General features: G+C 64.2%; 1 protein-coding gene across 2 annotated transcripts; it reads right to left on the bottom strand.

The window, feature by feature from the left end:
* On the bottom strand, nt 1-25232 carry VAX2 (ventral anterior homeobox 2). Of its 2 annotated transcripts, XM_087736356.1 has the most exons (4): nt 25120-25232; nt 24409-24672; nt 19581-19768; nt 1-2449 (listed from the first exon to the last, which is right to left on the bottom strand). In XM_087736356.1, exons 2-4 carry the CDS (start codon nt 24668-24670, stop codon nt 1961-1963), a joined length of 939 nt encoding a protein of 312 aa, XP_087592482.1. In that variant the 5' UTR covers nt 24671-24672; nt 25120-25232; the 3' UTR covers nt 1-1960. The 2 variants fall into 2 exon arrangements, with proteins under 2 accessions (XP_087592482.1, XP_087592481.1); XM_087736355.1 differs by lacking the exon at nt 25120-25232 and having other exon boundaries at nt 24409-24700.
* Nucleotides 25233-26846: the final 1614 nt, after the last annotated feature.

The following is a 26846-nucleotide window of genomic DNA, read 5'->3' as shown; positions in this document are numbered from 1 at the left end:
AACCTTTTCATAAAATCATTTATTTTAAATATTTCCCTGCAAAATCCTGGGAATATGCGGGCTAGCGGCTGCGTCCCCCGTAGGGACCGGTCCCCACGGAGCAGCACCTGGGCGGGGGGGCTGCAGCCCACGCAGCGATGCTCGGCCCGGGGGCTTGCTCGGTGGTAATTATCGTTATTACACGTTAAACCGCAGCGGGGGGATGCAGGAGCCCCGCGGTTTGGGGGTGTGCGGGGGGACAAGGCCCACCTCAGCTCCTGGCGCTGGCCCCTGCCAAGGCGATGGCACCGCAGGGTCCCCTGCCAAGGCGATGGCACCGCAGAGCACCCTGCCAAGGCAATGCCACGCCACAGAAGGACCAGACTCTGGCCAGCGTAGAGCTCCCTCAGCAGATGCCGGGGGGGCCATGCTGCCCCCCCCCAAGGGCCACCTCATGCCATGCCCCTCTCGTTTTTGCCACCGGTGGGGCTCCAAGCCCACCATCAACCCTACGGAGCTCCTTCCCCCCACAAGCCATGCCCTGCCTGAGAACGGCCCCAGCACTGCACACCTGAGGCCGAATCCTGCCGAAGCCGTCATCACCCTCTGGGATCGGGGTGCCGAGGTGGGAAGAGCGGCTGAGGCTGCCTGAGGATCCGGGCATGGCCCTGCCTTCGCCGGCAGCGGGTGCTCAGCACCTCTCAGGGCTGGATCCTGGTTCTGCCAGGCGACGGGAGCAAGCAGGGGGTGCTCAGGATGGGGCTCACTGCAATACCAGCGCTGAGCACCCAGTACCCCAGGACAGGGCTGGGGGTGCTTTGGGCTCCCGCTGATGGCAGAGAGCCCCCGTGGCCCAACGGGACCCAGAGGGGCAGATCCCAGTGGCACAACTGCCCACGCGTCCGCATCCCCCTTGGTGGGGTTTCCTTGGGGGGGCAGGACGGTGGCCTGGCCCCAGCTCATCGCAGCCCCCCAGGGAGGTCGGAGGCTCCTCCAGTGTCCCCAGGGGCGTTGCTGGGGTGGGACAGCACCAAAACAGGGTCTGGGCTGGTGGTTTGGCTCTGCACAAGCAGGCACGGAGGAGCCTGGGGATGGCTCAGTCGGGGCGGCCGCTTGCTCCTGAGCACAGGGACCACTGGTGCAGGGGGCTGGGCACATCACCAGCACCATCGGTCCCCCCCGGACCTCCCCACCTCCCCTGGCCCAGGGCCAGGGGTCCGGGAGGACAAGCATCCCATGGGGACCGTTCTCCCTGCTGGCAGAGGGGACCTGGCCCCCACAGCCACCGGGATGCTCCGAGACAACCTCAGCCAGAGCACAAAGCCCTTTGTAGGTGGGGAAACTGAGGCCTGACGCTTGCCCATGGCCAGGCAGCGAGCACGGTGCTGCCCTGTGCTCTCCCTTTCAGGGTGCCCTCCTGCTCCCTGGGGCTTTGGCGGTGACCCCAACACCACGGGCCCCAGGGTGACAGTCCAGAGGGACCGGGGCTCTGTGGTCCCACCGTAAGAGGCATCGAAAGACCACGGGGCGTCAGCAACCCCCCAGCATCCCCCCGGAGCTGCTCCTCTCCCAGCCCGTGCAGCACAGACCTCAGCATCGTCTTCCAGACCTGGAGCGGGGACGTGGCCCTGGCAGGTCCAGCAGCGTCTGCGAGGGACGGGACAGTGCCGGTGACACGGGACAGCGCCGGTGACATGGGACAGCGCTGGTGACACGGGACAGCCAGGGATCCCGCCGGCGTGACGGTGTTCAGCGTCAGCCCTGGGGCGAGGAGCTGCAGGGTGTCATCCATCCACGGCTGTGTTGGTGCAGGGGCCAGGCGTGCACACTCACACGTGTGTGCACACTCGCACAGCCCCGTGACGGGCGATAAACGGTCTTGCACATCCCACTTGCCAAATCAAACCCCGGTGCGGGGTGCGGGGTGCGTGGGGGCCGCGGGGATGGGGAGCGGGGGAGACCTTTTGACACTCATTTTGATTTAAGGGCTCGGCTTCTTGCTGGGTATAGAATTGTCTTTCCTTTCCAGCCGCGTGTAAGGCTCAAAAGCAGAAGTGCCCAGTCCGTAAGCGCCCGGGAGGTCGTGCAGGCCGCCCAGGAGCGGCCCCCCAAAGCACAGCGGGGCGGCCGGCAGCCTGGGCGAGGAGGAGGAGGAGGAGGAGGCGGCGAGAGAAGGGACCTGCAGGCTGAAGGCTCCCGGCCCCGGGGGGCTGCTCCTGCCGCCGAGCCCAGGGGAGGTGGTTCCCGGGGTGGCCAAGCTGGATCCGTTGCCTGTAGGACTGCCGATGGGGTTGGAGGTGGGAGAGAGGAGGCTGGGGGGGGCCGGGACAGAGAGGAGCCGGCCTTGCTCCAGCAGCCGGAGGATGTTGCAGGTGGCGAAGGACTCGGAGGTGGCGGTGGAGCGTTTCTCAGAGTCCCTGCTCTGGTCCTTCTTCTGCTTGGTGCGTCGGTTCTGGAACCAGACCTTGACCTGGGGAGGGGGAGCGGGGGGCCGGGGCAGGGGGACAGAAAGGCACGGACAGAAAGAGAGCGCGGGGGGGCCGGGGAAAGAGAGGCGAGAACCAGGAGAGAGTGAGAGATACGAGAGAGAGAGAGACGTATTAAAATAAACGCCCAAGCGAGATCCATTCCCCACCACGGGGACTGCGGAGAAGTCGCTCCTGCCTGCCACTTCCAGGGAAACGGCAAATTCCTGCAGGTGCCAGCAGGGAGTGGGATGGGAGCCTGGGGACGGGAGCCCGGGGATGGGAGCCCGGGGATGGGAGCCCAGGGATGGGAGCCCGGAGCCAGGAGCCCGGGGCTGAGCCCCGCTGCCGCTGCCCGGCTCTGCCCTGTGCTGGCTCTCCCGGGGGAGCTGAGCTACGGGACGTGCTGGGCTCTCCTCTGTGATGGTCATCAACCCCAAGTTTGTGTCCCCACCTGCAAACCCTTCCCTCGACGGACCAAGACACAAGGCAGGGTGGAGGGTCCCTGGCCTTGCTACGGTGCAGGGGAACACGTTAGGGGACAGGATGGCCTCTGGTGGCCCTGGATCTCTGGGCACAGACCCGCTTCCGTGCCCGAACCCAGCTGGGGACATCCCCACCCCAACCTGCCTCTGGCCAAAGTAAGGAGCGCGTCCGGGCTGGGGGACCCCCCCTGCCCCGAAACTGCACCTGACTCAGCCGGCTGGGTCGTGGACCTGGTCCCCAGCCCGCAGCTCCCGCCCCCCTGCAGCTGCCCCCACACCCCCTAACCTCCCCCCGGGAGGGCAGCCCCCCGCTTCTGTCCCTCCCTGGCAGAGCAGAGGGGTAGGAGAGGCAGAGAGAGAGACAGAGAGAGGCGTGAGGGACAGACAGATGGACGGAGATGGAGGTGAGGGAAGGAGACGGATGGGAAGACACTCGGATTAGAGCGTGGCGGATGGGAGCAGACGAGCTGGGCGCTGGCCGGGACCCCAGGAGTAAACCCCAGCACATCGGCACAGGCTCCGTCCCCGTCCGCTCTGGGGCCAGCAGGTCTCGAACTCATCCGAGTCATCGGAAAACCTTTGGGGCAGGACAGCCGCTCACTGGCACAGCCCTCGCGCGTCCTCCGGCACAATAGACCCACAGTACAGAGCTAATGGAGCGTGGGGGTGGAGGAGGTCTCAGCCCCCCGGCCCCTGTCCAAGGACATAATAGCAGAACTGACATCTGGGCGAAGCCGGCCAGAGGCTGGGGATGCTTGGGGAGGAGCGGCGCGCGATGCGGGGACGCCAGGACCACAGGGCTGAGCTAATATCCCACAGCCGAAACCTCCTGGGACCACGGGCCGCTGCCAGCCCTCGTCCTACCCCCCCTTACCCGCAGGCTCCCACGTGGACACTCTTGAGGACCTTCCCTGCCCGTGCACGCCTCGGCCCCGCACAGGGACCCAGGAGCCCTCATTGCCACCGGGACTGCCGGACCCACGTCACAGCCCGGCCGGGCCCCCGGGGCTGATGTCCCCTCCCCACCGTCCCCGTCGGTCCCTCCATGCCGGCGAGCAGGATGGGTTTGGGCAGGGCTGAGCGCTCCCACGGTCCCGCTTCCCCGGGCACGGCGACCTGACGCAGAATTAGCACCCACCAGCTTTTCTGGTGGGGACCTCCTCGAGCTGCCGAATTCTGGGGAGCACAGAGCCCCCCCCAGCACAGGCGGCGGGGCCGAACAGGACCCCGCAGCCCCACAATCCCGCGCCATTATCGACATCTTAACGAAGGTCTGGTTAAGTCCATACAGAGACGCACAGCCCCAGCGCTCTCTGCTGAAAGCATCCCTCAAGCAGCCAACTCTGGAAGAGCAAGACCTCAAAAGAAACCCCGTCGGCATGACTGTGTCCTTGAGGATGGGCACGAAGCGCCCAGGAGCTGCCTGCAAGCGGCATTTTCCAAGCCCAGCCGGCCCCTCGTCTCCTCGGCAGGGAGGGTGCACCAGCGCCCACCCTTCCCACCCCCAGCACCTCTGCCCACGGATGGGGCTCAGCATCCCCTGGGCGCAGCAGCCCAGTCCTGGCCTCGCCTCGCTGTGCCGGGGAGGACAGAGATGGAGGGATATGTCGGAGCCCATCCTCTGGGCTGAGGACCACCTCCATCCCTGAGCCCCAAACCGGGGTGCTCCAGAGCCCCGCTGCCACAAACCCAACCCAAACCCTGCGTCCTTCAGCCCCGCGCCCGTCTGAGCCCACTGCGGAGGCTCCAGGGCTGGGAACCCACCGCCAGCTTTCCCCCGCCTCTCTCCCCGCTCTCTGCACCCTCCCGGTTTGAGCGCATCACCTCCAGGTACCCCGAGATGCTGACGGGCCTCAGAGACCCTCCCCAGCCGCACGCAGATTTCAGTGCAAAGGGAAACTGAGGCACAGGCGGCCCCTGCAAAGCTCTCTGTGTTGCAAAGCGCTCTGAATCGCAGCTCCTAACACGGCAGGAGGAGGCTGCAGGACATAGAATCACAGAATGGTTTGGGTGGGAAGGGACCTTTAAAGCCCATCCAGTCCATCCCCCTGCCATGGGCAGGGGCATTTCCAACCAGATCAGCTTGCTCAGAGCTCTGTCCAACCCGACCTTGAAGGTTTCCAGGGATGGGGCATCTCCCACCTCTCTGGGCAACCCCTGCCAGTGTTTCACCACCCTCAGCGTGAAAAATTTTGTCTTTCTATCTAGCCTGCCATCACGCCGAGCAGCACCAGCCAGGGCAGGGTGTCAGTCGATCGCTTACCACCCTTGCTGACTTTGGAGCCAGCCACCTGAGCAGAGGCACAGCCCCGTCACCGCGCATCATGGAAGAGCGAGCGGAGGCGTCGGAGCACCCTGCAGAAGGAAGGAGCGAGCTCCAGGGAGGGGGCAGCCGCAGCAGGGTCCCGCTCGGCGCTGGCGCAGCCGGTGCAGCCGAGGGAACGGCCGCGGGGAGCCAGGGGCTTTCCGAACACAAGGACCAGGAGGCATCAGGTGCGGTCAGCAGGTAGCGGCTGGAAACCTGAGCACGGCAGGAGGCAGAGCCTCTCTGGGCAGCACAGATGGTGTTAGCCCCTGCCACAGGGCGCCCAGGAAGCCGAAATGCAACGGGGCTGAAGAAGAGACTCAAAAAATCCCGTGGGAGAACAGAGCCATCAAGAGTTAACATGATGATGGGGGTACCTCCTCGTGGTGAGCCCTCCCTAAGGTGCCGGGAAGGCATGGCAAGGACGGGAGCACCTGACACCCCACGTACTGTTTTCTTTACTCCTCCACCACTGGCCACCAGTAGAGACAGGTTCGTCATCCCTGGTGTCCCCTACGGTCAGCTCTTACGTTCTGCTTGTCTTCTACAGGTTGTGAAAACAAGCATGGCTCACTAAAAGCAAAGGGTCCTCATCAGGGTCTCCAGAGGTCTGTTCGAATCCCCCTCCACCTCTGGCTTCCCATGGGACCTCATTTTTCCTGGGTGTTTCGGCTTTTGTTCTGTGCTGGGTCTGTGCTGCTGCCTCTCCTGGGCGCTCCTGGCCAGCTGGGGAGGAGCTTTCCCGGGGCAGCAGTCATCTGGTTGGGTATGGCGCTGAATACCGGCGATTCAGAGCAATACAGATGGGCAAGTCCAATAAATAGATCGATATAAATTGAAGTGGATATTGACGCGCATGAATTTCTGGTGCTGAAACCCAGAAACACCAGCGGGGACGTGAGGGGAAACGCTAAAGGACAGGAGGGTTGCAGTGACACCGGTCTCGACCGCCCCGACGTGGGGTTCGGCTGGGGAAGGGTGGCAACACGGTCCCCAGGGGAAGAGGACCCACTGGGTTCCTCCTTCCCAGTGCTGCTGCTGGGAGACCGTCCCAGCGATACCCTCTGCTCTCGCTCCTTCGCTAGGGCGGGCTGATGCCCTCGTTGATGCTCGCACCTCCGTTTATAGGTACAGATAGCAGCTTTCTGTAGCCCTCCCGGCCTTCATCCTACGTCTGATCCTCTTGCAGGGGGTTCTCCCGTCCTTGACCCACCTCGGGGGTTCCTCTCTGCGCCCGCCACCCTTGAACGCCGTGCCCCAAGCTGAACGTGCTACGCTGAATAAGGTTTCCTCAGGCCTCGTAGACTGACATGAGCTCTCCCCCATCTGCGCTGGTGACATATCAGATGAGCAGGATCACGTTTGCCTTCCTGGCTAAAGTTCATATACAGCTTGTCATTAATTAGTAGATCCATGTCCTTTTCATCCTCCGTTATGATCAAGCCCCGAGTTCCTATCACTGGAGATGTAAATAAGCTCGGCCAGACGCCGCCTGTGACAAGTCCATGAGTAATTTCCCTCCGGCCTCGATCCTTCATCTTTCAGCAATATCCTCTCCCCTCGGCTACAGTTCCTCCTCCACACTGCAGGTTCTCTGCTCCTCTTTTGCTCCGGTTTCATTCACGAGCGCCCATCAGCCACCACAGCGAGCGCTTTGCCAAAGTCTGCTTTGATGAGATTGGCTTCATTTCCTTCTCTAAAAAAGTCTCCAAAGACACCCTTCCCGTAGGAACGGAGAGAAAGGCCGGTTCCCAGATGTGTCACTCGGGGGGACAGCCAGGAGAGCCGGCTGGGGAGGGCAAGGCGGGAGTGGAGAAGCCTCCCCCTGCTCCGGAGGCGTCCTGGGAAGATCCCATGGCTCCCGGCGGCTGCACATCCCGTGCCTGGGGCTGTGGGATCCAGGACCGCACGTGACAGGCCGGTCAGGTCAAGCCTGGATGCAGCCAAATAGACAGCAGCCTGCGTTTGGATGTGACCGAGGAGCAGGACATGAGAGGTCATGCGTTCAGCAGAAAAGGAAGGCGACTCTCAGAGGATGGGGAGGAGGCAAGCCGTACAGAGGAGATGTCTCCGAAAGCCCTCGGAGACATGGCATGCAAACAACAGCATGATGCCGAAGGTATGAGGACAAGCACGACTGCAGATTTATAAATCCATCTGCGTGTTTGGAGAAGGAGTCCTGGTACTGGATATTCAATCAATTACTGTGACCAGGTCTAGTGTCCACCTTTCCCGTCCTCCTCCTGGCTGGAGGGATCTCAGGATAAAACCCCTCGTGTTTCTGGATCTGGAAATGCTGCTTTGAATCACAGAATTGTAAAGATTGGAAAAGACCCTTAAGATCATCCTGCCCAACCGTTAACCCAGCACTGCCAAGGCCACCACTAAACCATGTCCCTCAGCACCACATCTCCCCGGCTTTTAAATCCCCCCAGGGATGGGGACTCAGCCCCTGCCCTGGGCAGCCTGGGCCGGGGCCTGACAGCCCTTTGGGGAAGAAGTTTTTCCCAATACCCAACCCAAACCTGCCCTGGCGCAGCTTGAGGCCGTTCCTTCTCATCCTAAGACAAGACAAATGCTCGGTCTCTGCAGCAGGAGAGAGACGGGTAAGAGCAGGGGCCTTGTCAGCATGGGCAGAGGTCGGACGTGATCCCTGGGCTGAAGCAAGGCAGACGAATGGCAGAGACAGCGCAGGTGGACCATGCGGAGGACTGCCCGTGGAGCACCGTTCCTGGGGCGGGAGCGTGCTCGCCATCGCGCTGAGCTGGCTGGTTAGCGCGGGAGGCTGAGAGAGATGCCCTGGATCAACTAGAGTGAGGAGGAAAGTCCTACGAGCTGATCAGAAAGGTCCATCTGCCTTTCAAATCCATTTGAGCTTGAAGAACATGACTTCTCTAGGTCCTGCAGCATGAAAATCAAGCAGGAAAATCTGCTCTGTTTTTCCATAAAAAATTCAGGGCAGAGATCCACCAGAACAGCCACCAGAACAGCCACCAGCCACGTGTGCGCTCACCGGGGACACCACAACCGTCCACCTTGACTCGCAGGTTTTGGGTCACGCGTGACAGATGCGGTCACGTCGTCATGCGTTTCCCCCCTCTGATAACACTACGAAGGCATCGAGCCCTGAGAGCAGTGGTGCTGGGCCAGCATGAGATGGCTTGATGCTAAACTGGTAGGTTAACGGTTGGGCTTGATGATCTTCAAGGGCTCTTCCAACCTAAACGGCTCCGTGGTTCTATGATTCTAAACACAACAACGTGATTGTTCTGGAGGAGAGGCAGCTTCCGCAGCAGAGACGCTAACCAGAGGGTAAAAAAGCCTGCTCCTTCTAGAAGACCTACGCAGGTCAAAGCCTGTCACGTTGTGGATACAGGTTAAGGTCCAAAGGTTCCCAGCTGGGACACGGGCACGCAGTTCCCACCTCTGACACCCACCAAATGGGATGCCGGCACCTCTCACCCCTCTGCTGCCCAACCCTGCAGATCAATGTGCTGCTTGGGGACAGCAACGTTTCTGCTTCGGTGTCTGAGTATTGAGGATGATGGGTCCCCACCTCCCCTAGGACCTGTAGGTGCTACCAGAGCACGAACCGCAAGACCAACCAGCAGAAAGGGAAGGAGGTAACCCCAGACCTGTCCAGTTTGTCCAAGACTGGTGAAGTCACCCAAAGCCTTCAGGACTCACTACAACAGTGCTCAGCATACAACAAACCACCACCTCACGGAGCCACCCGTAGCTGCAGGGCCCCTTTGCCTGTCCCCCATGCAGGATTTTCTTTCCACCCGCTCTTTTCACCACATCAGAAGCTGACGCTACCAACTCCTTGGAGCAGGGTCAATCCTCTTCTGGCTGGTGGAGAGGCTGGACGTGGTGTCCAACTAGCAATGACCAAGAGTACGAGACCTCAACAGCACACCGGGTGGAAAAGCAGTTCGGAAGGTTGAAATCTGCTGCCTGACCATTTCAGGGGATGCTTCCTAGTGGGCGGTGTGAAAAGCAGCCGGTGTCCATCGCCGACCACCTTCCCCACGGCACTGCGGAGCCGCTCGCCCCGTCCCGCTCTCCCCTGCTCCTTGCGAGTCCTGCTGCCACCCAGCAGCACAGGAGAGGACCTCGGGTGCTAAGTTCATCCGTCACAGGCTACCTGACTCCCGGCACATTCCCATTTACAAGGAGTAAGGGAAAAAGAAACCACAGCAAACAAATCCCAACCTGACGGGAGAAGGGACTCGGGAGCGGGCAGCGCGGTGCAGCCGCTCTGGAGAAACATTGTCAGTAAAGGCTGAACACGTTTCTCTTCCCATCTTCCCAAAAAAAGCTTTCCCCTGGCCATTCCCGCACCCTGCTCACCAAGAGCAGCACCAAAGCCGACGCTGCCCCAACGCCGAGCGAGCCCTCCAAGGAGAGGGGCAAGGAAAGAGCAGGAACGGCACCGATCACCGCTGGGAAAGCAGTATTGCAATTCCCTCCGCTCCCAAGCAGCTTCTGCTGCAGGGAGAGCGTCCGCAGGGCCACCGGCCGCTCGGAAAGGCACGCCTGAGAGCGGGAAGGAGCCCTCGGAGAGCCCGGCGGGAGGCCCCCGCGTCCCCCCGGCCGTGCCGCCTCCGGGTCCTCTGTCTGTCTGACTCAGGCAGCTAGGGGGGTACTTTATTTCATTTTACTTTATTTTACTTTATTTTATTTTACTTTATTTTATTGTATTTTATTTATTTTATTTTTCTATTCCATTCCATTCCATTCCATTCCATTCTATTCCATTCCATTCCATTCCATTCCATTCCATTCCATTCCATTCCATTCCATTCCATTCCATTCCATTCCATTCCATTCCATTCCATTCCAGTATTTGTATTTGTATTTTTTAAATATAATTTATTTAATTTTATATCGCTTTATTTTATTTTAAATGCACGCACCCCCCTAGTGCCTGCTATGCAACCGAACGAGCCGCTGCGGGTCGCAGAAACGAACCCGCAGACTTCTCCATCCGCTGGGGTTTTCTCTGCCTGTGGAGTTTCCCTGCCCCGAGGAAGGAGCCCCCCTCCAGGAGCCCCCCGGGCCCCCACCCTGCAGCCCAGCCTCTCCCCTCGCTCCCCGCGGCTCAGGGATCGCCGCCCCCCGCCTGGGAGGGACGCAGGAGAGCCGTGTCTTCGGCGTCACCTGCTCCCCTCACACGGGGAAAGCGATGCAAAATGTCACCGAGCATCTGAACGTCTCGAGGCGCCGCTCCGGGGGTGTTCTGCAAAGGCTCCGTCTGTCCGTCTGTCTGCCTGCCAAGCAGCAGGACGGACATGCAGACGCCGAGCCACCCTCTCCCTCTGCTCGAGCGCCCTGTCCTGCGCCGAGGGGGCCAAACCGTTTCCCGGATTGCGAGCGCCGCACGCTGCGTGCGTACGCACCCCCCACTCCACGCCCGCTCCTGCACACGCGCGTGTGTGCTCGCAGGCGCCCCGCCACATGGGCACGCACAGGAGAGCCCATACGTGCACGCAGGCCCCCCAGATCGGAGGAGCTCTGTGGCACCGGCCGGTGGCACGCAGCACCCGCGCCGTGGCTCATCGGGAGCTCCCGGCTCCGGTCCCAGCCCCGGCAGCGCGGCTGAGGCCCGGTCCGGCAGCGTCAGGAGCAGCCATGGGGCAGCGCGTGCTGTGAGCATGGCTATCCCATCCCTGCCCTCCATCTAACACCTCCGAGCTACAAAAGTAATTATTTCTAATAATTTCTAAGTGGTTAATCCCGACGGAGACCCCCCGCCGGCAGGCCAAGCTCCCCATGAGCTCCGGGGATGGGAAGGCGCAGGGCAGCAGCCCATCACCCCATGGCGCTCAGCGATCCGGGGATGTGCCGAGGGTTTCGCTCCGGTAGCTGCCTCCCACTGCCCCTGCTCCGCTCAGCCACCCCAGCACACTGCCCAAAGCGCATCCCTCCCCGCTCCGCTCCCTGCAGAGCAGGATGCGGCCACGCTGGCCAGCAGGGGACCGGGCAGTGCCCTCCCCTCTCTTCGGCTAATTTTTTATATCATCTGGCGCCTAACCAATGCGTTTTGCCGGCTTGGGGCTGAGCAGCGGTGGGATGTCGCTCCTGAGCGATCACGGTTTGCCAGTGGGAGCCTGAAGTCCCCGTCCCTGCCCACCCCGGTCCCGGGCACGTCACGCCTGCTCATTAAACCCTGCTCACGCCGGCGCACACGCTCCCGCACACCAGCATCCCCCACCGACCCCCAAAACGCCAGAGCCTCTCGGCCGCCCCGTGCTCGGCGGCCAAAGGGGATGGTCCTTGTCCTCCCCAGGACACCCATGAGCATCGCGCCGGACCCTGGCACCCGCACGGGCAGGGCTGGGAATATGTAATTTGTTTATTTTTTGGCAGCCCTGCCCCGGGGCTGACCCTGGCGCCGTCACGCGTCCCACGCCACGTGCACCGGCGGCATGCCGGCCATCCGGCACGCCGGCCATCCGGGACTATTCGTAGCTGCCGGCCGAGGCCATTTTCCTCACCAGGATTAGCTCCCCGCCGCCATCAGCTGATGCCCGCCGCGGCACGGGGGAAGGTGGGACCCAGCCTGCTGCACCCCACGGCACCCTGGCCACCCTTCCTCCTCCTTCTCCCTCCATCCCGAGCCATCAAGGCCAGGGCAGGCAGAGGCTCAGCGCAGACTCAGCCCCCCGGCGTTGTGTGAGCCGGCGGGCTCGCTGCCCAAAGCTGCCTCGGCCGGAGGTTTCATAACGGCACGGCAACTGCACCACCCGTCTGCCTCTCCCCGGCCACGGCGGGAACGGGGAGCCGGCGCTGAGCGGGGACGGACTCATCCCTTGGCTTCTCCTCCAGCCCTTCTGCGCCCCGACAGCACCTGGGGCCACCCCAGCTAGGCCACCCACCCCAAACCCTCTGCCACAGCCCGGGACAGATGTGCCTGGGGCCACACTTCAGCCGCACCGAGCTCCAGCCCGTGCTGGGGACAGCTGAGATGGGAACCGTCCCCGACCCGCTGGGACGTGGCTGTGCCCTCGGCCGGGAGCCTGTCCCCAGAGCAGCCCATTGCCCCACTGCTGATCCAAAACTCCAGCCAGAAGCATGCCCTTGGCCTGCTTTTGTGCCGAAATTCAGGATATTTTCTGCTTCCCAGCAGGGGAACCTCCCAGGTGCTCCCACGCCCTTTGCAAACGGGAACGGGATGGAGGAGCAGGGAGAGATGGAGCTGGGCTCTGCAGGCAGGTCTGGCGGGGGGAAGGGTCCTGCACCATCCAGCCCAGTGGCCCCAGAGCCTGGTCTCCCAGAGGGAGCACCTCCAGCCCACCGAAATCGGGTAGAGACAACCCCCCATCTCCTCGGAGGTGCCGGCGAAGGCTGACGGATGATTTCCCCCATTTATCAGGGTTTCAGAAAGTGCTGCCGGGGATGGAGCCCGCCTTGGCCTTTCGACCATCGGCACCCAGTTTGGGCGGTGGGGGGGCGAGGTGGGACAGCAGGGCTGTCCCCGCGGTCACGTCCCCTCCCACGACACCAGGATCCAGCGGAAAGCACCCGCGCGGACGTGGCGTCTCCTCCCGTTTTCCATACAGAGGACAAAGCGGTATGGTTTTCTCCCAGCGGAAAACAAAACAGAGCTGGGGAGGCGGGAGCACCCGGCCGCAGGGTGCAGGTGGGCGGTGGGACCCCGGGCAGCGGCCGGGGTGTGGGCCATCGCGTTTGGGGGTCCTGCCCCAGCATCGGAGCCGAATCCGAAACTGTCACCAAAACCCATTTCCATTGGAAACTGTCATTTTTAGGAAACCATTTCCCTTAAATTATATCCGCTTGGAGCACGCTGAGAGCCTCGGCGATCACTCTGGAAACACCCAGCCCTCTCGCAACATTTAGAACTGAAATTTTCAATCACAAACTCTGTAATTTTTTTTTTACTGTGCAGGCATTTTCAATTGAAAACGCTTAATGATAAATATCTCAATTCTTTCACAGTTACTTACATTAGCCATTTTGCCTAGGGCCAGCTGAGCCTGGGGAAGTGCAGAGGTACCCAGATATTTTGGGTTCTCTCCTAATCCATCACCGGAGCAGCTGTCCTGGAGAAGAGCCCTGTTTCCAGAGGGTCCCCTTGTTCCCCCCTGGGGAGAGCTGCTCCTTTCCTCTCTTTAGAAATGGTTTCCAATCCCCCCCCGAGAAGCCGGTGCTCATCGCCCAAACCCGCTTCCCCAGCTCCCTGACGTGCTTTGGGAAACAAAATGCCAAAAAGGTGAATTTTGGAGGAACCTGAGGGGCTGGGGCCGGGCTGTGCCAGCCTGGTACTGCCGCTGCGCGGTACCTGGTTCTGCCACAGATTTATTGCCACCAGCCCGGGGCCCCGCCGGCTGCAGGGTAAACCCCACCACGTGTCCCCACTGCGGGAACGGGATGGGATTAGCTCGTCCACGTGAGCAGGTTTACTCCACAAGCGTGCTCTGACACGGGCTGGCATGTGGGAAGGGGACCCAGAAGCTACTGGAGATGCCCAGCTTCTCCCAGGGTGACCCTGGGCATCCCCAGTGGCCACCTCTTGCCATGGGACCCAGGACCCAGAAGCCACTGGAGATGCCCAGCTTCTCCCAGGGTGACCCTGGGCATCCCCAGTGGCCACCTCCCGCCATGGGACCCAGGACCCACCTCCCTTCCAGGCCAGTGGGAGCCAGACACCTTCAGCATCTGGATCCGATCCGGGAGTCATTAAATATGGGATCGCCCAGGCTGACATCCCCCTCTGCCACCCGCTCGCTTCAGAACAGACTCGGTACCCAAGGTTTCAGCAGGAGAAGCCACCTGCAGGCTACCGCGGTGGGACGTGATGCTTTTCCCCAGCTAGCCACCTCCCCGTCCCGCTGTCCCCACGTCCCCTGAGCCAGCCCTGGGGGCTTCCAGGCCCCTCGAGGAGGTGGGTCAGAGCCAGCCTGGCAGAGACCTGCTCCAGGAAAACAGGGCACCCTTCTGCTGGGCTGGTTAGTCCAGCCTCTCCAGGGAAAAGCTCCACCGACCAGAAGTGCCCCAGGGGGGAGGACAGGAGCACCCAGCTGGGAGCAGCACCCCTCAAACTGGGCTGCGTTAGGATGGGGCACCCCGACCCACAGTGCATGCAGGGCTGCAGAGGGAGAAAGCCTCCCCCGCTGGGCAGCGACCCACGGGAGAACGGGCAGAGTAAGCACCCACGGCACAAACCAGCAACGCTGCAGAAGCGGCTGGGTGGAGGCAAGACGATCCACAGAAGATGTTAGCCGCTATTTTCCGGTGCACGGCAGAGCGTGGTGGGTGGGTGGGCGGAGGGACGGATGGAGGGACGGATGGAGGGACGGATGGAGGCCTCCTTAGAAAAGGACATACCTGGCTACGACACCTATATTTTCTGCATGGTCTAGAAAAGGGATTTCCAACAAAGCTTTGGAAATTCAGCTTCCTGCAGAGACTACGAGGCCAAGGAGCGTGCCGCTTTGCAGCGAGCAGAGCAGCGCTGTGGTTCTGCCCGCCCCTCGTGCCCTGGGGAAGCTCCGACCCACAGCTCCCATCCCTCCGATGGCCCTCGCCTCCTCCAGACCGCAGCTTCCCTGCGCTCCTCCCCGTGAGAGCACAACTTCTGCTGGCACCAACCATTGTTTCATTGTTCTCTCGCTGCAGGGACTGATAGTTGTTAATGACTTGAGGTGCGATTAATTTTTAACGGCATCATCTTAATTGCCAGGCTATAAATAGACCTTCCCGCCCCTTCTCCGGCTCAGCTGCTTTCTCACATATGTTTTGCTCCACGTCGGGAGGATCGCAGCCCTGAAAGCCCTCCCCGGGCTGCGGAGGGTGCTCGGGGGGTGTTGGGCCATCGGCAAGTTTGGAGTTTGGCCCGGGGAAGGTCCTCCAGACCGGCTGCGATGGAGCCCATCGCCGCGAGGGGAGCAGGGGATCCAGTCCCACAGACTTCCCAGCAGCCAGGCAGGCGAGAAGCGCCATGCTAAGGCCTGTCTCCGCTCTGTGCCCCGCCGTCCCTCTACAAAGGGTCTGCACAGGAGCCGAGGAGCCCCAAAGCTCACCGGTATCTTCCAGGAGGTGCATGGGTCCAAGAGCCACCAGCAGCACTCCTGGGCATGGCCTCCTCGTCTGAGGACACCCCTGTCCCCCAAAGCTCCTGCCTTTGGGGGGGACGAGCTACCTCTCGGCAGAGGGACGAGGCTCGGAGCTGCGTGGAGAACATCAGATACAACCAGCCCTGTCCTGACCTCCCGGGTGCCCGGCCCTCAAAGGGGACCCTCGTTCGATGGGAGCATCACTTCTCCGTCCTCGCTCTAAGGAGAGCGGGAAGAGCTGGGCAAATACCCCAGGTCACCTGAACCTGCTCCTGGCATTGAACTCCTGACCCAGAAAGCAAAGCCTCCTGGCCCAGGCAAATCCCCTCCGCCAGCCCATCCCGCCTCTCCTCCTGCCGGGGGATTTGTGGGAATTATCCTCCCTCCGCCATCCCCCTGTGGTCCTTCTGCCTCGCAGCCTCCCCTCTGCCTCGCTTTTTCTATCCCTTAATGGCACTAAGAAGGGGCACTTTTCCCCTGATGCCTTGGGATGCGCTGCCTGGAGAAAGCCCGGCGGACGGATACGGGCTGCTCTCCGCCGGATTCGGGATGGGCCGTGCCGGAGCGGGCACAGGCAGCCCCTCCGCAGCGCCGGGGCCGTGGGAGCTCACCGGGGACACAGCAGCCGGCACAGTCGCGTCTCCAGGCTGCGGCTCGACAAGTTAATGAAAATATTCTACAGGCTAATTAAACTCATTTAACATTAACCATGGCCATGGATTCATTAGAAAAAAGCACAAACGGCCTTGGGCTGGAGCCCGGGCAGCTCCCGGCGAGGCAGAACAGGTACACGGCTCCCCGGAGGGAGGAGGTGAATTCCCTGGGCTGAAGAGAGCTGGGGTAGATGGAAGCACCCTCCTCATCCTCCCCTGAGCGCGGGTGGCTCCAAACCCCCCGCCCCGTGTCCCATCGGTGCGGCAGGCCTGGCTGAGCCCCGCAGAGGGGCACGGGGACAAGGTGCGGGGCTGGCTCCCGAGGGACGGCAAGGTGGCCGGGAGCACGGCGGGACGCTGGCCGGCGGCTGGTGGGCACCGGCTTCTGCAGCTGCTGCTGCTCCGGGCCGGGCAGCGCCAGCGGCACACACGGCTCTGAGCATCACCCTGGCATGGAGGGGCTGTGCTGCTGCTCCCTGCCTCAGCCTGGGTGACCCCGCTCTGTGCTGGGTGACCCCCCCTTCCCTGGGTGACCCCGCTCTGTGCTGGGTGACCCCCCCTCCCCTGGAGCAGGGGCCAGAGACAAGAAAGCAAGATGCCGACTCCCCACCAGGGAGGTGAGCCGTTCTGGCTTCCCTGCAAGGAGCAGCGCCAGCCTCCTGCTTCGAAGTCTGCCAAAAAGCAGGATCAGATGCCAGGAAAGTAAAATAAGAGCCTAAAAGAGGCCTTTTTTTTTTTTTTTTTTTCTCCGGCAGGATTTCTCAGGGGCGCAGCCGGATCGGCGGACCCACTTACGGGGACGCTTGGCTGCAGCTCTCCAGCTGTGATGACATCGTGTCTCTTCCTATCTCATCACGCTGTTTGCACCACTCTCTCTTCGCAGGGGAGCGGAGGAGATGAATCATTCTTCCCCCTCCGAACACTCACAGGCACAAAACCCCCTCCTCGGCGGCCCCGTCCTCCGTGCCCCCCGCTTCGCTCCTCCGTCCTGCGGCGGGACGCGGGGGCTCCCATTGCGCCCGGGGGTCCCGGCAAAGGTGGGAGCAGCTGGCGGGGGGAGGTTTCCTAATCCTGAAAGCAGGATCATTCAGCGAGGGGACAGAAAGGATCCGTCCCACTGTCCCAACCACCAGCACGACGCAAATGTCAGCCAAGAAAGAGCCACAAGATGCTGCTGGTTGGGAATCCACCAACAAAACATTAGATGGAGCAACCAGACCATCCGCTGCCCTAAGTCCTGGGAGCTGCTCCTGGATGATGCCGGGAGGAAAATCACCAAAAGCACCCAAAATACTCGTATTGTTGCAAATGTTGGATTTGTCCCTGTCTGAGCTGATGGCCACAGAGGGGGACAGGAGTGGCTGGGGGTGACAATCCCGTCTCCAGGCCACATCCAGAGCGGCCCAGCATGCCGCATGGAGCCGGGCAACACCCTCCAGATCTAAGGGGTCTTGGAAAAACCCTGCAGTCACCCAGCTCTTGCAACGAGCGAGGAACCCTCCCAGCCGTGAACGGCGAGGGACCGGGGCGAGGGGCGATGCCTGAGTGTGCAGAGAGCCTGAAGCCGTGAGCCAAGGGGACCTGCGCCACGCTAAGGAGAGGAGCAAGCCGGGCACCGATGGCACTGCTGGCCCCGGGCACGGCGGTGGCTGGGGAGGGACGGGCGGCGGGGGGAGCTGGGAAGGTACAACTGGGAGTCTGCTGCAGGGAAGGCAATGCTGTGAAAAGCACAGAAAGGGATTAAAAAAGACAGAGATGAAGGAGAGAGATGGGAAAAGGAGGATGCGGGAAGGAGAAGAAAAGAGAAGAGACAGCCGTGGCCTACAGGGTGTGAATTTTCTCACTGAGTGATGAAGGCAGCAATGAGGCACCAAGCAAGCAGTAAATATGTGGGCATTCGGTCCTCAGCGAGGCTGCGCCCTCCCGGCCCCGGGCTGCGGCAGCCAGCACCCGGCTCGGCACAGCCCTCTGCCCCACGGCCGCGCCGGCCGCCCGTCCCTTCCCGCGCCTGCCGCGGGGCCAAAGCGCTCCCCCTGGCACGGCACGGCCAAGCCCACCCGTGTCCCTCCCGGCTCCGTGGAGGTGACGTCGGGACTTTCGCTGGGACCCTGGGAAAGGGACCCCGGTGCAGCGCCCGGCTCACCGGGGTGCTTTGCTCCTAACCCCGGCACAGCCGTGCCAGCCGCCAGCGCCTCCTTGCACGTACCCCACAGACAGAAACCTGCTCTTTGCCAAAAAAACCCGCTCTGCCACCAAAAGAGGCAAGAGCTACCATTTTTTGTGTGCCGAGGCTCTGCTCCCCCTTGCCGGACCGCGCAGCAGCCGCACAGCGAGCGCCGAAGCACCATGGAGCAACAGGGTCTCCCCAAAATCAGCCCCCCGCGGCACGCGGGGGGAGCCTGGAGCCAGCGCCCTGGCTGCTGATGGCGGGGACGGGTTTGTTCCACAAGAGGTTTGGAAAAATTGAAATTATTTCCTATCTGAATCGATGAAACCACGTAGCTGTCTCCAAACGTGCCTTACTGGCCGGAGAAGGGGCAGACTGGGCTGACGGGGTTTTTCTGTACTTCCCAGCCGGGCTGTTTTGCACTGCAATCTTCATTAATTTTATCATTATTACTATTTCTGTACACATTTTCAAGCCGAAAGCATCACAGCCCCAGCAGATGCCCTTTTTGCTTAGCAGACACCAACACCAACTTCCAAGCAACGTGCACCCGCTCCCACCTCTGCTCACCCAGGCTGCGCCGCTCGGCCCGGCTCTCTCTGCACCGGGCAAACCTCGGCGGCAGAGAACCAGCAAAATCCCTCCCCGCCGGCGAAGCTCCGGGCTGGGCAGACGGGGGGTGACGGAGAAGAGATGCCTGGGCCACTGCAGCTCGGGGGGCTCCCGGTCCGCAGGGACAGTCCCCAGTGGCCTCCCCACCCTGCTGGGAGCCGGAGAGCGGAGCCACGGAGGCTGCAGCGAGGGGGGAGAGGCGGGGTGCAGGATCCGTGCAGAACCCGTCCAGCTCGTACGCAGCCAAATGCCCGATCCCGACAGCACCCACGACGACGCCTGACCCCGCTCGCCCACCCTGCTCCGCGGGTGCTGCCGTAAGGACCTCGGCTCCCCGCTGACGCCCTCCTGCTCTTTGCTCTTCCCCGCTTTGCCGGACGCTCCCGGGGAGCCGGGGATGCTGCCCACAGGGGACCAGCGCAGCGGCCGGGGGGGTCCCTGCGGACCCCGCTCAGGGCTGCCCCTTGCCCCCCCAACCCTAAACCCACTGCTCCCCTGCTGCAAGAGAAAGGGGTGGAGGAGAATGATCGCACCACGCACGCATCGCCCCGGCCGCGCTCAGCCCCGGCTCCCGACCGAGACACCGGCCAGCGCCCCTCCACCCCGGCGAGCACCGAGCCCCTCCAGCCGGGTTTGGGACCGCGGGCTCGGCTGCCCCCCAGGACAGCTCTCGCCCACCCCAGCCCCACTTTCTGCCCGCTCTGCCCGCCCCTGCCTTCCCCCATCGCCCTCACCACGCCGGCGGCCGGCACGCCTGGCCCCAAGGGGCTGCATGTGGCCACGCCACGGGGCCACGGTGACGTCCCCACCACAGAAAAGCCGCCGCGACCCTTACCTGGGTCTCGGAGAGGTTGAGCTGCCGCGCTAGCTCCGTCCTCTCCCTGCCCACCACGTACTGGCAGCGCTGGAACTCCAGCTCCAGGCGATAGAGCTGCTCCGCCGTGAAGGACGTCCGCGTCCGCTTGGGCCGGTCCAGGTCCAGGCCCTTGGGGAGCACGATCTCCCGGATCGTCCCTTTGGCATCTGCGAGGGAAGCGGGGAGAAGGGCTGTCAGGAAAACACCTCGCTGGGAGGAAAAAAAGCTGGGCTGGGGAGGAAAGGGACTGGGGGAACTGGTCCAAAACAGGCATTACTGGGGGAGGACGAGGTGAGTTAAGCACCAGCCGCACCGTCAGGGCCGGTGCGAGTGCCTGGGCTCGCTGCAGGAATAACCGCAAGAAATCCCCCAGGCTGCGGCTAAAAGAGGCGACACCCCGCAGCTTGGCCGGCCCCCCGGCCCCAAGGGCTGCAAGTTTATAAACCTCCGGGGAACGGTACCACGTCTGCATAAAAATAGAGATTTTTTTTTTTTCCAAGAGATAAATAGAAATCAAAACCCAGAGTATTTAATCACAGAAATAATAGCTTCTGAAAGCCAGAAGCAGAAAACAGTTCTGTACCGAGGAGGAGTTAAAATTAAACAGATTTTTAATTAAAAATATATTTTACTTTTGGTTTCTATCCATCCTTGGGAATACCGGGAAAATTTTATCTCTATTACAATTCCCTTCTTGCCAGAATTATTCTCACTGAAGGAATATTTTCTTGAAAAGCAGCAGCTCCTACTTTGGGGCAGTTCTCCATTAAAGGACAAGTTTTGGAAGAGCTGCACACCCCGAGCCGCTCCCGGCAGCGGATTTTAGGAGTCGGGAGCTATCGCTGCCCACGGCTGGAGGTGGGGAAGCGAAAGCAGGAGGGCTTAGCTCCCACGTTAGCCCCGCACAGCCCCTTCCACGCCAGGGGACGCCGCTTTGGGCCCCTCCGAAGGAGCCGCGGCGTTACTTTCCGCTGACAAAGGACGAGCTCTCCCAGAAAAATCCGCGGAGCCCCGAGGTGCCGGGAAGCCTTTCCCAGCGCCACGGGCTGGGATGTGCCCGGTCGCTCCCCTGCCAGCCACCGACGGGCTCTCTGAGCTGGATGCGGCACCAGGTATTAAAAATAAACCTTGGAAATCGCCCGCCGGGTTCCTGCCAGACCCCAAACCCCTCATGCTCCTTGTCTGGGTTAAAAACGAGCCACAGAAGCCGCGCTGGGCAAGCAGCCCTGGTTGCAGGCCTTGCGTTCGGGGCTGCTCGCCCCCGAGCCCAAGGGGAGCCGAGGTCCTCGGCAGCCCTGGCTGGAGGGAATTTGCTTTTTCTCTTTCTGGCTGACTCAGGCACGAAAGGATTATAAAATTGCTGGGGTAGGAAGGGGGGCAATAGCAAGGAGCGGCCTGGGAGGGGGCGATGGAGCTGGCACGGGGACAGCGGGAGCGAGGAGCAAGCACAGGCTTGGGAGAGGGACCCCAATCCCGAAGCCGGTTTCCCACCGCTACGTTATGGTACGTGGCAGAGGTGCCGTCCCAGCAGGGCCAGCCCGTTCCAGGCTGGAGCGCGGCACCGCAGAAGGCACTGGGGCCGCGGAGGACTTGGGGAGGGCCAGGGTGGGAGAGGGTCCGGGGGACCAGGAGCGCGGGCTCTGATCCGCACCCCCAAGTCCCGCGGGTGGGTACGGGGCTGTCGGAAAGGAAAGGGGTTGGAGGTGGATTGGAGGTATCTCTGGTGGGATCGGGACGCCAGCCTGGGAACCATTTTGTGATGGGAAAAAGCGTTTGCAGAGATGATGCCCAGACCACGTCCGCACTCCCGTGCCCACGCCGCAGTCCCCCAACACAACAACAGCCGGGGCTGCCAACAACGGGTGGCTAACAGAGACGCTCCTGCTTTCCAGCCGCAGCTGCAAGTATCTGCCCCTCCGCCCTGGCCGCTCCGCGCGGCGCTGCCGGCTTTATTGCGGGTATTATTTATTGTTCCTCCCCCCCAGCAGCTGGGGCGCGGGGCAGGGGCAGCGGGCTGGGCACAGCCCCAGAGGGAAGGGGACACAGCCCGCGGTGCCAGCTCGGCCGGGGAGAAGCAAAGCCCCTCGCCCCAGCCCCTCACAGCCCTATCGCACGCCGCAGACCTTCCCTGCTGCCTGTCCGTGCGGGCTTTGGGGGGCCCACGGCCACCCCCCCATGCCAGGAAGGGCACAACACCATCCTGCCTGAGAAACCCCCTCCTTGGGAGCCTTCCCCCAGCAGCCACCAGACCCCAGGCCCCCAACACCCACCGGGTCCTGCCGTGGCTGCCCGGGGGTTTCCACCACCGGGGCCGCGGTGACGGTTCTGCTCTTGGGGACCGGGCTACGCCTGATGGCAGCACATCCAGGACAAGGTCTGGGACTGACATCCCCCAAAAGAGGTCTGGTGCCAAGGGGATCATGCTCTCCGCCGCCGCAGCGGCTAAATACAGCAAGGCAGGACAGGCAGACGCAGCCGGGGAGCAGAAGGGAAGGCGAGCAGGCAGCAGCTTTGGGGCGCTGACCCCCCCGAGCTGGTGAACAGCGATTTTACAGCCCGCACATGCTGCAGCACAGCGGGCGCGGGAGGGACAAATCCTGCACACCGACGCAGGCGGTGGAGTCAGGCACACAGCAATGCCCCCGTACGACGCCCAGGGACGCACCGCGCACAGCCGGGTGCATGAGGGACACCTCTCCCCGGCACGGGGACGCACCGCGCACACCCGTGTATGCGGGGTTTCTGCACCGACATGGCTGCCAGGACGCTTCTGGGGCGCACGCCTGCCCCGGACACGTACACTCATCCCTCTCCGTGCTGGGGGCCGGTGTGGCCATGGTGGCACACACACACCTGGGGGGTACAGGAGCCCACAGCCCATCTCAGTGCACCCCAAACGGCACGGGGATCCCCCCGGGAGGGGACCAGGAGGAAGGGGGGAGCACCCCGGGATTTGCCTCCCTCCCCTTCCAGCCGCCCCTGGGGCTGCAGCCCCCACGCTGCCAGCGGGCCCAGCTCCTCCAGCGAGCCCTTGTCCCGTTAATCCCCACCAAGGACTGACCCGCTGCCGGCCTGCACCCTTCCCAGCCGTGCCTGCGTCCAACGGCGGCTGCCGGCCCTGCTGCCTCTGTGGGACGGGGATGGCCGCCTCCACAGGCAAAGCCGTCCTGTCACGGCAGCTGGAGGCTCCGTCCCGCACGGCCAGTCCCCGGTACCGGGAGAGCACTGGGATGGGACGGGCAACCCCTCGCCGCTCCCAGTGGTCCCAGGGCACAGAGGATCCCGCCGTTTCCCAAACGGCTCCCACCGATGGGGGAGAGCCCAGTCCCCACCAAAGCCACCGTGGGCGAGCACCGGGGACGGGCCGGAGCGGGAGGCAGCCCCGAGGCAGGCAGTGAGGTGAGCGAGATGCGGTCCTGGGTTCCCCCCCCAGGCCTGGGGGAAAATGAAAAATATTTTAAAACATATAAAAAATATAAAATAAAAATTTAAAAAACCCCACCTTGTGGAAAAAATCCACCTGGAGGCGCTTCCTCGGCACCGGCCGGTGCTTGGCACCGACCCCTTCCCCGGGAGCGGGCCCCCGGCCGAGGGAAGGCTAGGAGCAGGGCAGGCCCGTGGCCCCGCAGACCGGGTCGCTCTGCCGTGTCCCCTCCGCTTTACTTCGGTTCCGTTCCCGTTTATTTGCGGCGTTTCTCCCCGCCACCATTTTGTCCGCGCCGCGGAGGCTGCAGCAAGATGGTGAGACCGATCGCTCCCGGACGAGGGTCCCCGGGACCGGGAGATGCGGGGACCCTGCCCCGGGGTTGGGGACCGACCCCAGCCCCGGGCCCATCGGGGCGGCCGCGGTAGGGCTGAGGCTGGGCAGAGGAGAGGCCTGACCCGGGCCGGGGCTGCAGCAAGCCAGGCTCGGCCTCGGCGGCCACTGAAGACCCGGGCCACCCCGGGCAGGACCCCCGGGGTCTGCTCCCGAGCGTTGCCCGCTCCCCCGCCGGGGTGCCCGGTGCTTGGAGCCGGGGGCAGAGGCTGGGAAGCCTCGGCCCTGCTCACCGAGCGGCCGCGGAGCTTCTCGGGCCTCCGGCTTTGGGAGCAGCAGAGCGGGGGACGCTGAGCATCCCCGGTGGACCCGGGATGCGGCCGCGCTGCCGCCGCGGGAGCCGGGGAGCGCTCGGTGCTCCCCGCCTGCCGCATCCCCGCCGGGGCTCCCCAAACTTTGGGGGTTCCCCATAAGCCGGGCTGGTCCCGGCGAGCCCCCGGGGCCGGTGGTGGGACGAGGGCGAGATGTGCCGGCTCCAGGTCCCACCATGGCCCGACCCCGAGCCCCCCGCGTCCCCCCAGCCCCGGCCGCGCGAGTGGTGTTATAAAGAGGGGAAAAAAAAAGAAAATATAAATAGCCCCTAACTCGCCGCCGCTCCGTGACGCTTTTCTCCTGCGACAAGGCTTTAAAAGCCAAGCCGATGCTTTCGCCCCTCTCCCGCTGCCTGCGCGTCCCCCGGCGGGGCTCGGCCGGCCCCGGGGCTCCGTGGCCCCGCGGCTGCTGCCCCCCGGCCCCCGCCGAGCCCGGTCGCTCGGCCACCGGCCGCGGCGGTCCCGGCCCCGCCGCCGGCAACCGCGGGGAGCGGAGCGGGGGAGCGGGAGGCCGGAGCCCGCAGCCCGGCAGCGGCCGGGGATGCGCTGGAAGCGGGGCCGGGAGCGTCCCCATCCCGCTGCCGCCCGGCCCCGGGGCGCGGAGCGGGGGAGGCGGGCGGCGGGGGCAGCCGGGGGTGCCCCGGGGTGGGGGAGCGGGGCCCGGGGCCCCTGCCCGTACCTCGCACCAGGATGCGGCGGCAGTAATCCGCCTCGCCGCCTGCCGCCGGGCTCTCGCTGGCCGGGGCGCACTCCTTGGAGGAGCCGGGGCTGCCCGCCGACGTTCCCGGGATGTCCTTGAAGCCGCCGCCGCCGCCTCCGCCGCCCCGCAGAGCGTCCTCCGGCTCCCCCCGGGCCGGCGCCTTCTCCCGGGCCCGCCCGGCGGCCGCGGGCTCGGCCGGCAGCACCGGGCTCCCGCCGGGCTCGGCCCCTCCATCGCTCATCCCTGCGGGAGCCGCGGCGGGATCAAACATCGGGAGGGAGAGAGAGAGAGGCAGGGAGAGGGCGAGAGGAGGCAAGGGTAGGCGGGGGGGGGGGGGGGAGGGGAGCCCCCACCTTCCCCAGACCCCTTCCCCTCCCCGCCCCTCCCCGGCCCCCCCCCCCCCCCCCGGGGCTCAGCGCCCTGGCAGAGCCGGGGGCACCGCGCCCAGCTCACCCCCATGGCCGGAGCCCTCCGCTCGCCTCCCCGCGCTGGAACCGGTCCTCTCCCACCCGGGGAGGGGCCGGTATTTAAAGCGCGGCCCCCTCCCCGCTCCACCGGCCGGGGGTGGGGAGGGGGGGCGGCGGGCCCCATCGGGGCGTCCCGGGAGGACGCGAGGGGGGCAAAAAGGAGTTCAAAACTTCAAAAAATACCAAACCCCCGCGCCCTCCCCGGCTCCCCCTCCCGCAGCACCTCGCTCCGGGCGAACTTCAGGCGCTCCGGCCGCTGCCCTTCCATGGAGAGCCGGTCCCGGCCCGGGGGGGCGGGCGGCTGCGGCGGGGAGAGGGAGGGAACGGGCGAGGGAGCCGCCGGTGCCCGGGCTGGCCGCGCCGCGCCGGGCTTCGTGCGCGGGGAAATCAATACCGGGAGGCGGGGGGGGGGCGGAGGGGAAGGGGAGGCGGAGGGGAGGAAGATGAGGAGGCGGCAGGCGGGGGTGGGAGCGGGGAAGAAGCCGGGGGCCCTTATTCCTCCGGCCCGGCCCGGCCCTCCCCGCCCCGCCGCGCCGCGCATCCCCCGGCCGCCGCCGGAGCCGGGAGCGGGCGGCCGACCCCCGCCGCGGCGGGGAGCGGCTCGGGGAGGGGGGGGGAGGCGGGGGGAAGAAAGGAGCGATTTTAAATTAACGGTCCGGTGGAGACACAATATCCTGCTCTCCCCATCCGTGACACCGATTGGTAAACAAAGAGCCCCCTCGGCGGCCGCTGCCCGGCCCCGGGAGTGCGGGCAGGGCCGGGCAGGGCGGCTCCGGTTCCCGCGGCGGGGGGGCCCTCCCGGGGGGGGGGAGCTCACCCCCGGGACCCCCGCCTCGGCCGAGGTGGGAACGAATAAAGAAATAACCCGGCCCCGGCCCGGCTCTGCCCCCGCTCCGGGCGGGCTGGGGGCTCCGGTCCCTCATCCCCGCCGTGCCCCGCAGCCCGGGGGTCCCGGGGCTCGGCTGCCACCGGAGTCAGCCCACCGCCTCCGCGGGGAGCGGGCAGCGGGGGAGCCCCGACCCCCCTGCTCCGGCACAGCCGCTCCCGGGCCCCCGCACCGGCACCGGCACCGGGACCGAGGCGAGCGGCCGGGCCCCGGGGCGGCCTCCTAGGCCGGGGGTCCCGGGCATCCCCCCCTCCCCGGTGGGCTCCGTGGGCTCCGCTCCGCTCCGCTCCGCCGCTCTCTGCAACGGGGCAAAGCGGCGGGGATGCCCGGCGGCGGGGCGGGCGGCTCCCCTCCTCGTCTCGCCCTGAATCCCCTCAAATCGAAGCGGTTGTAATGACGGTGGATTAAAAAGAAATAAATTAGCTCTTAATCCAATTGCCGAGAGCCCCAGCATCCCCGAGAGCTCAATCCCCGGCGACCGGCACCGGGCGAAGGACACCCGGGGCTCCTCCGACCCCCAGGCGGGCTCCGCCGCTCCCGCAGCCCGCTGCGGCCCGGGGCCCGGCCGGAGCTGGGGGGCCCGGGGGTCCCGGTTCCCCCGCGGGAGAGCCCGGCCCAGGCGGGGGGAGCCCGGCTGCGGGTTTTGCCGGGGACGGGGGGTTCAAGGCCGCCACGTTTGGCCGGGGTGGGCCGCCAGTGTCCGCGCCTGCGGCAGCCGGTGCGGCAAGAAGCGGAACAGCGCGGAGCAAATCAAACTGGATTAAGGGAAAAAAAAAGAAAATAAAAGGGGGGAAATGAAATAAAGGGGGGGAAATAAAATAAAAGGGAAAAATAAAAGAAAAAATAAAAGAAAAAATAAAAGAAAAAAGTAATAAAACAAAAAAGGAAGAGAAAGCAAACGAAAAAGGCAGAGCAGGGTGAGAGCGGGGAGCGGGGACGCGGCGGCGGGATGGAGCCGCCGGCTCGGGGTCGGGCAACCGGTTCCCCGCTCCCCGCTCCCCGTTCCCGGTTCCCCGCTCCCGGTTCCTCGCTCCCGGCTCCCGGAGCTGCGGCAAGGCCGGGCC

This window comes from Nipponia nippon, unplaced genomic scaffold, assembly GCF_047370975.1.
Source record: "Nipponia nippon isolate SJK-2023a ecotype South Korea unplaced genomic scaffold, ASM4737097v1 scaffold_6, whole genome shotgun sequence".
In the NCBI taxonomy this organism is placed as follows: Eukaryota; Metazoa; Chordata; class Aves; order Pelecaniformes; family Threskiornithidae; genus Nipponia; species Nipponia nippon.
This window is presented reverse-complemented; position numbering and strand designations above follow the sequence as displayed.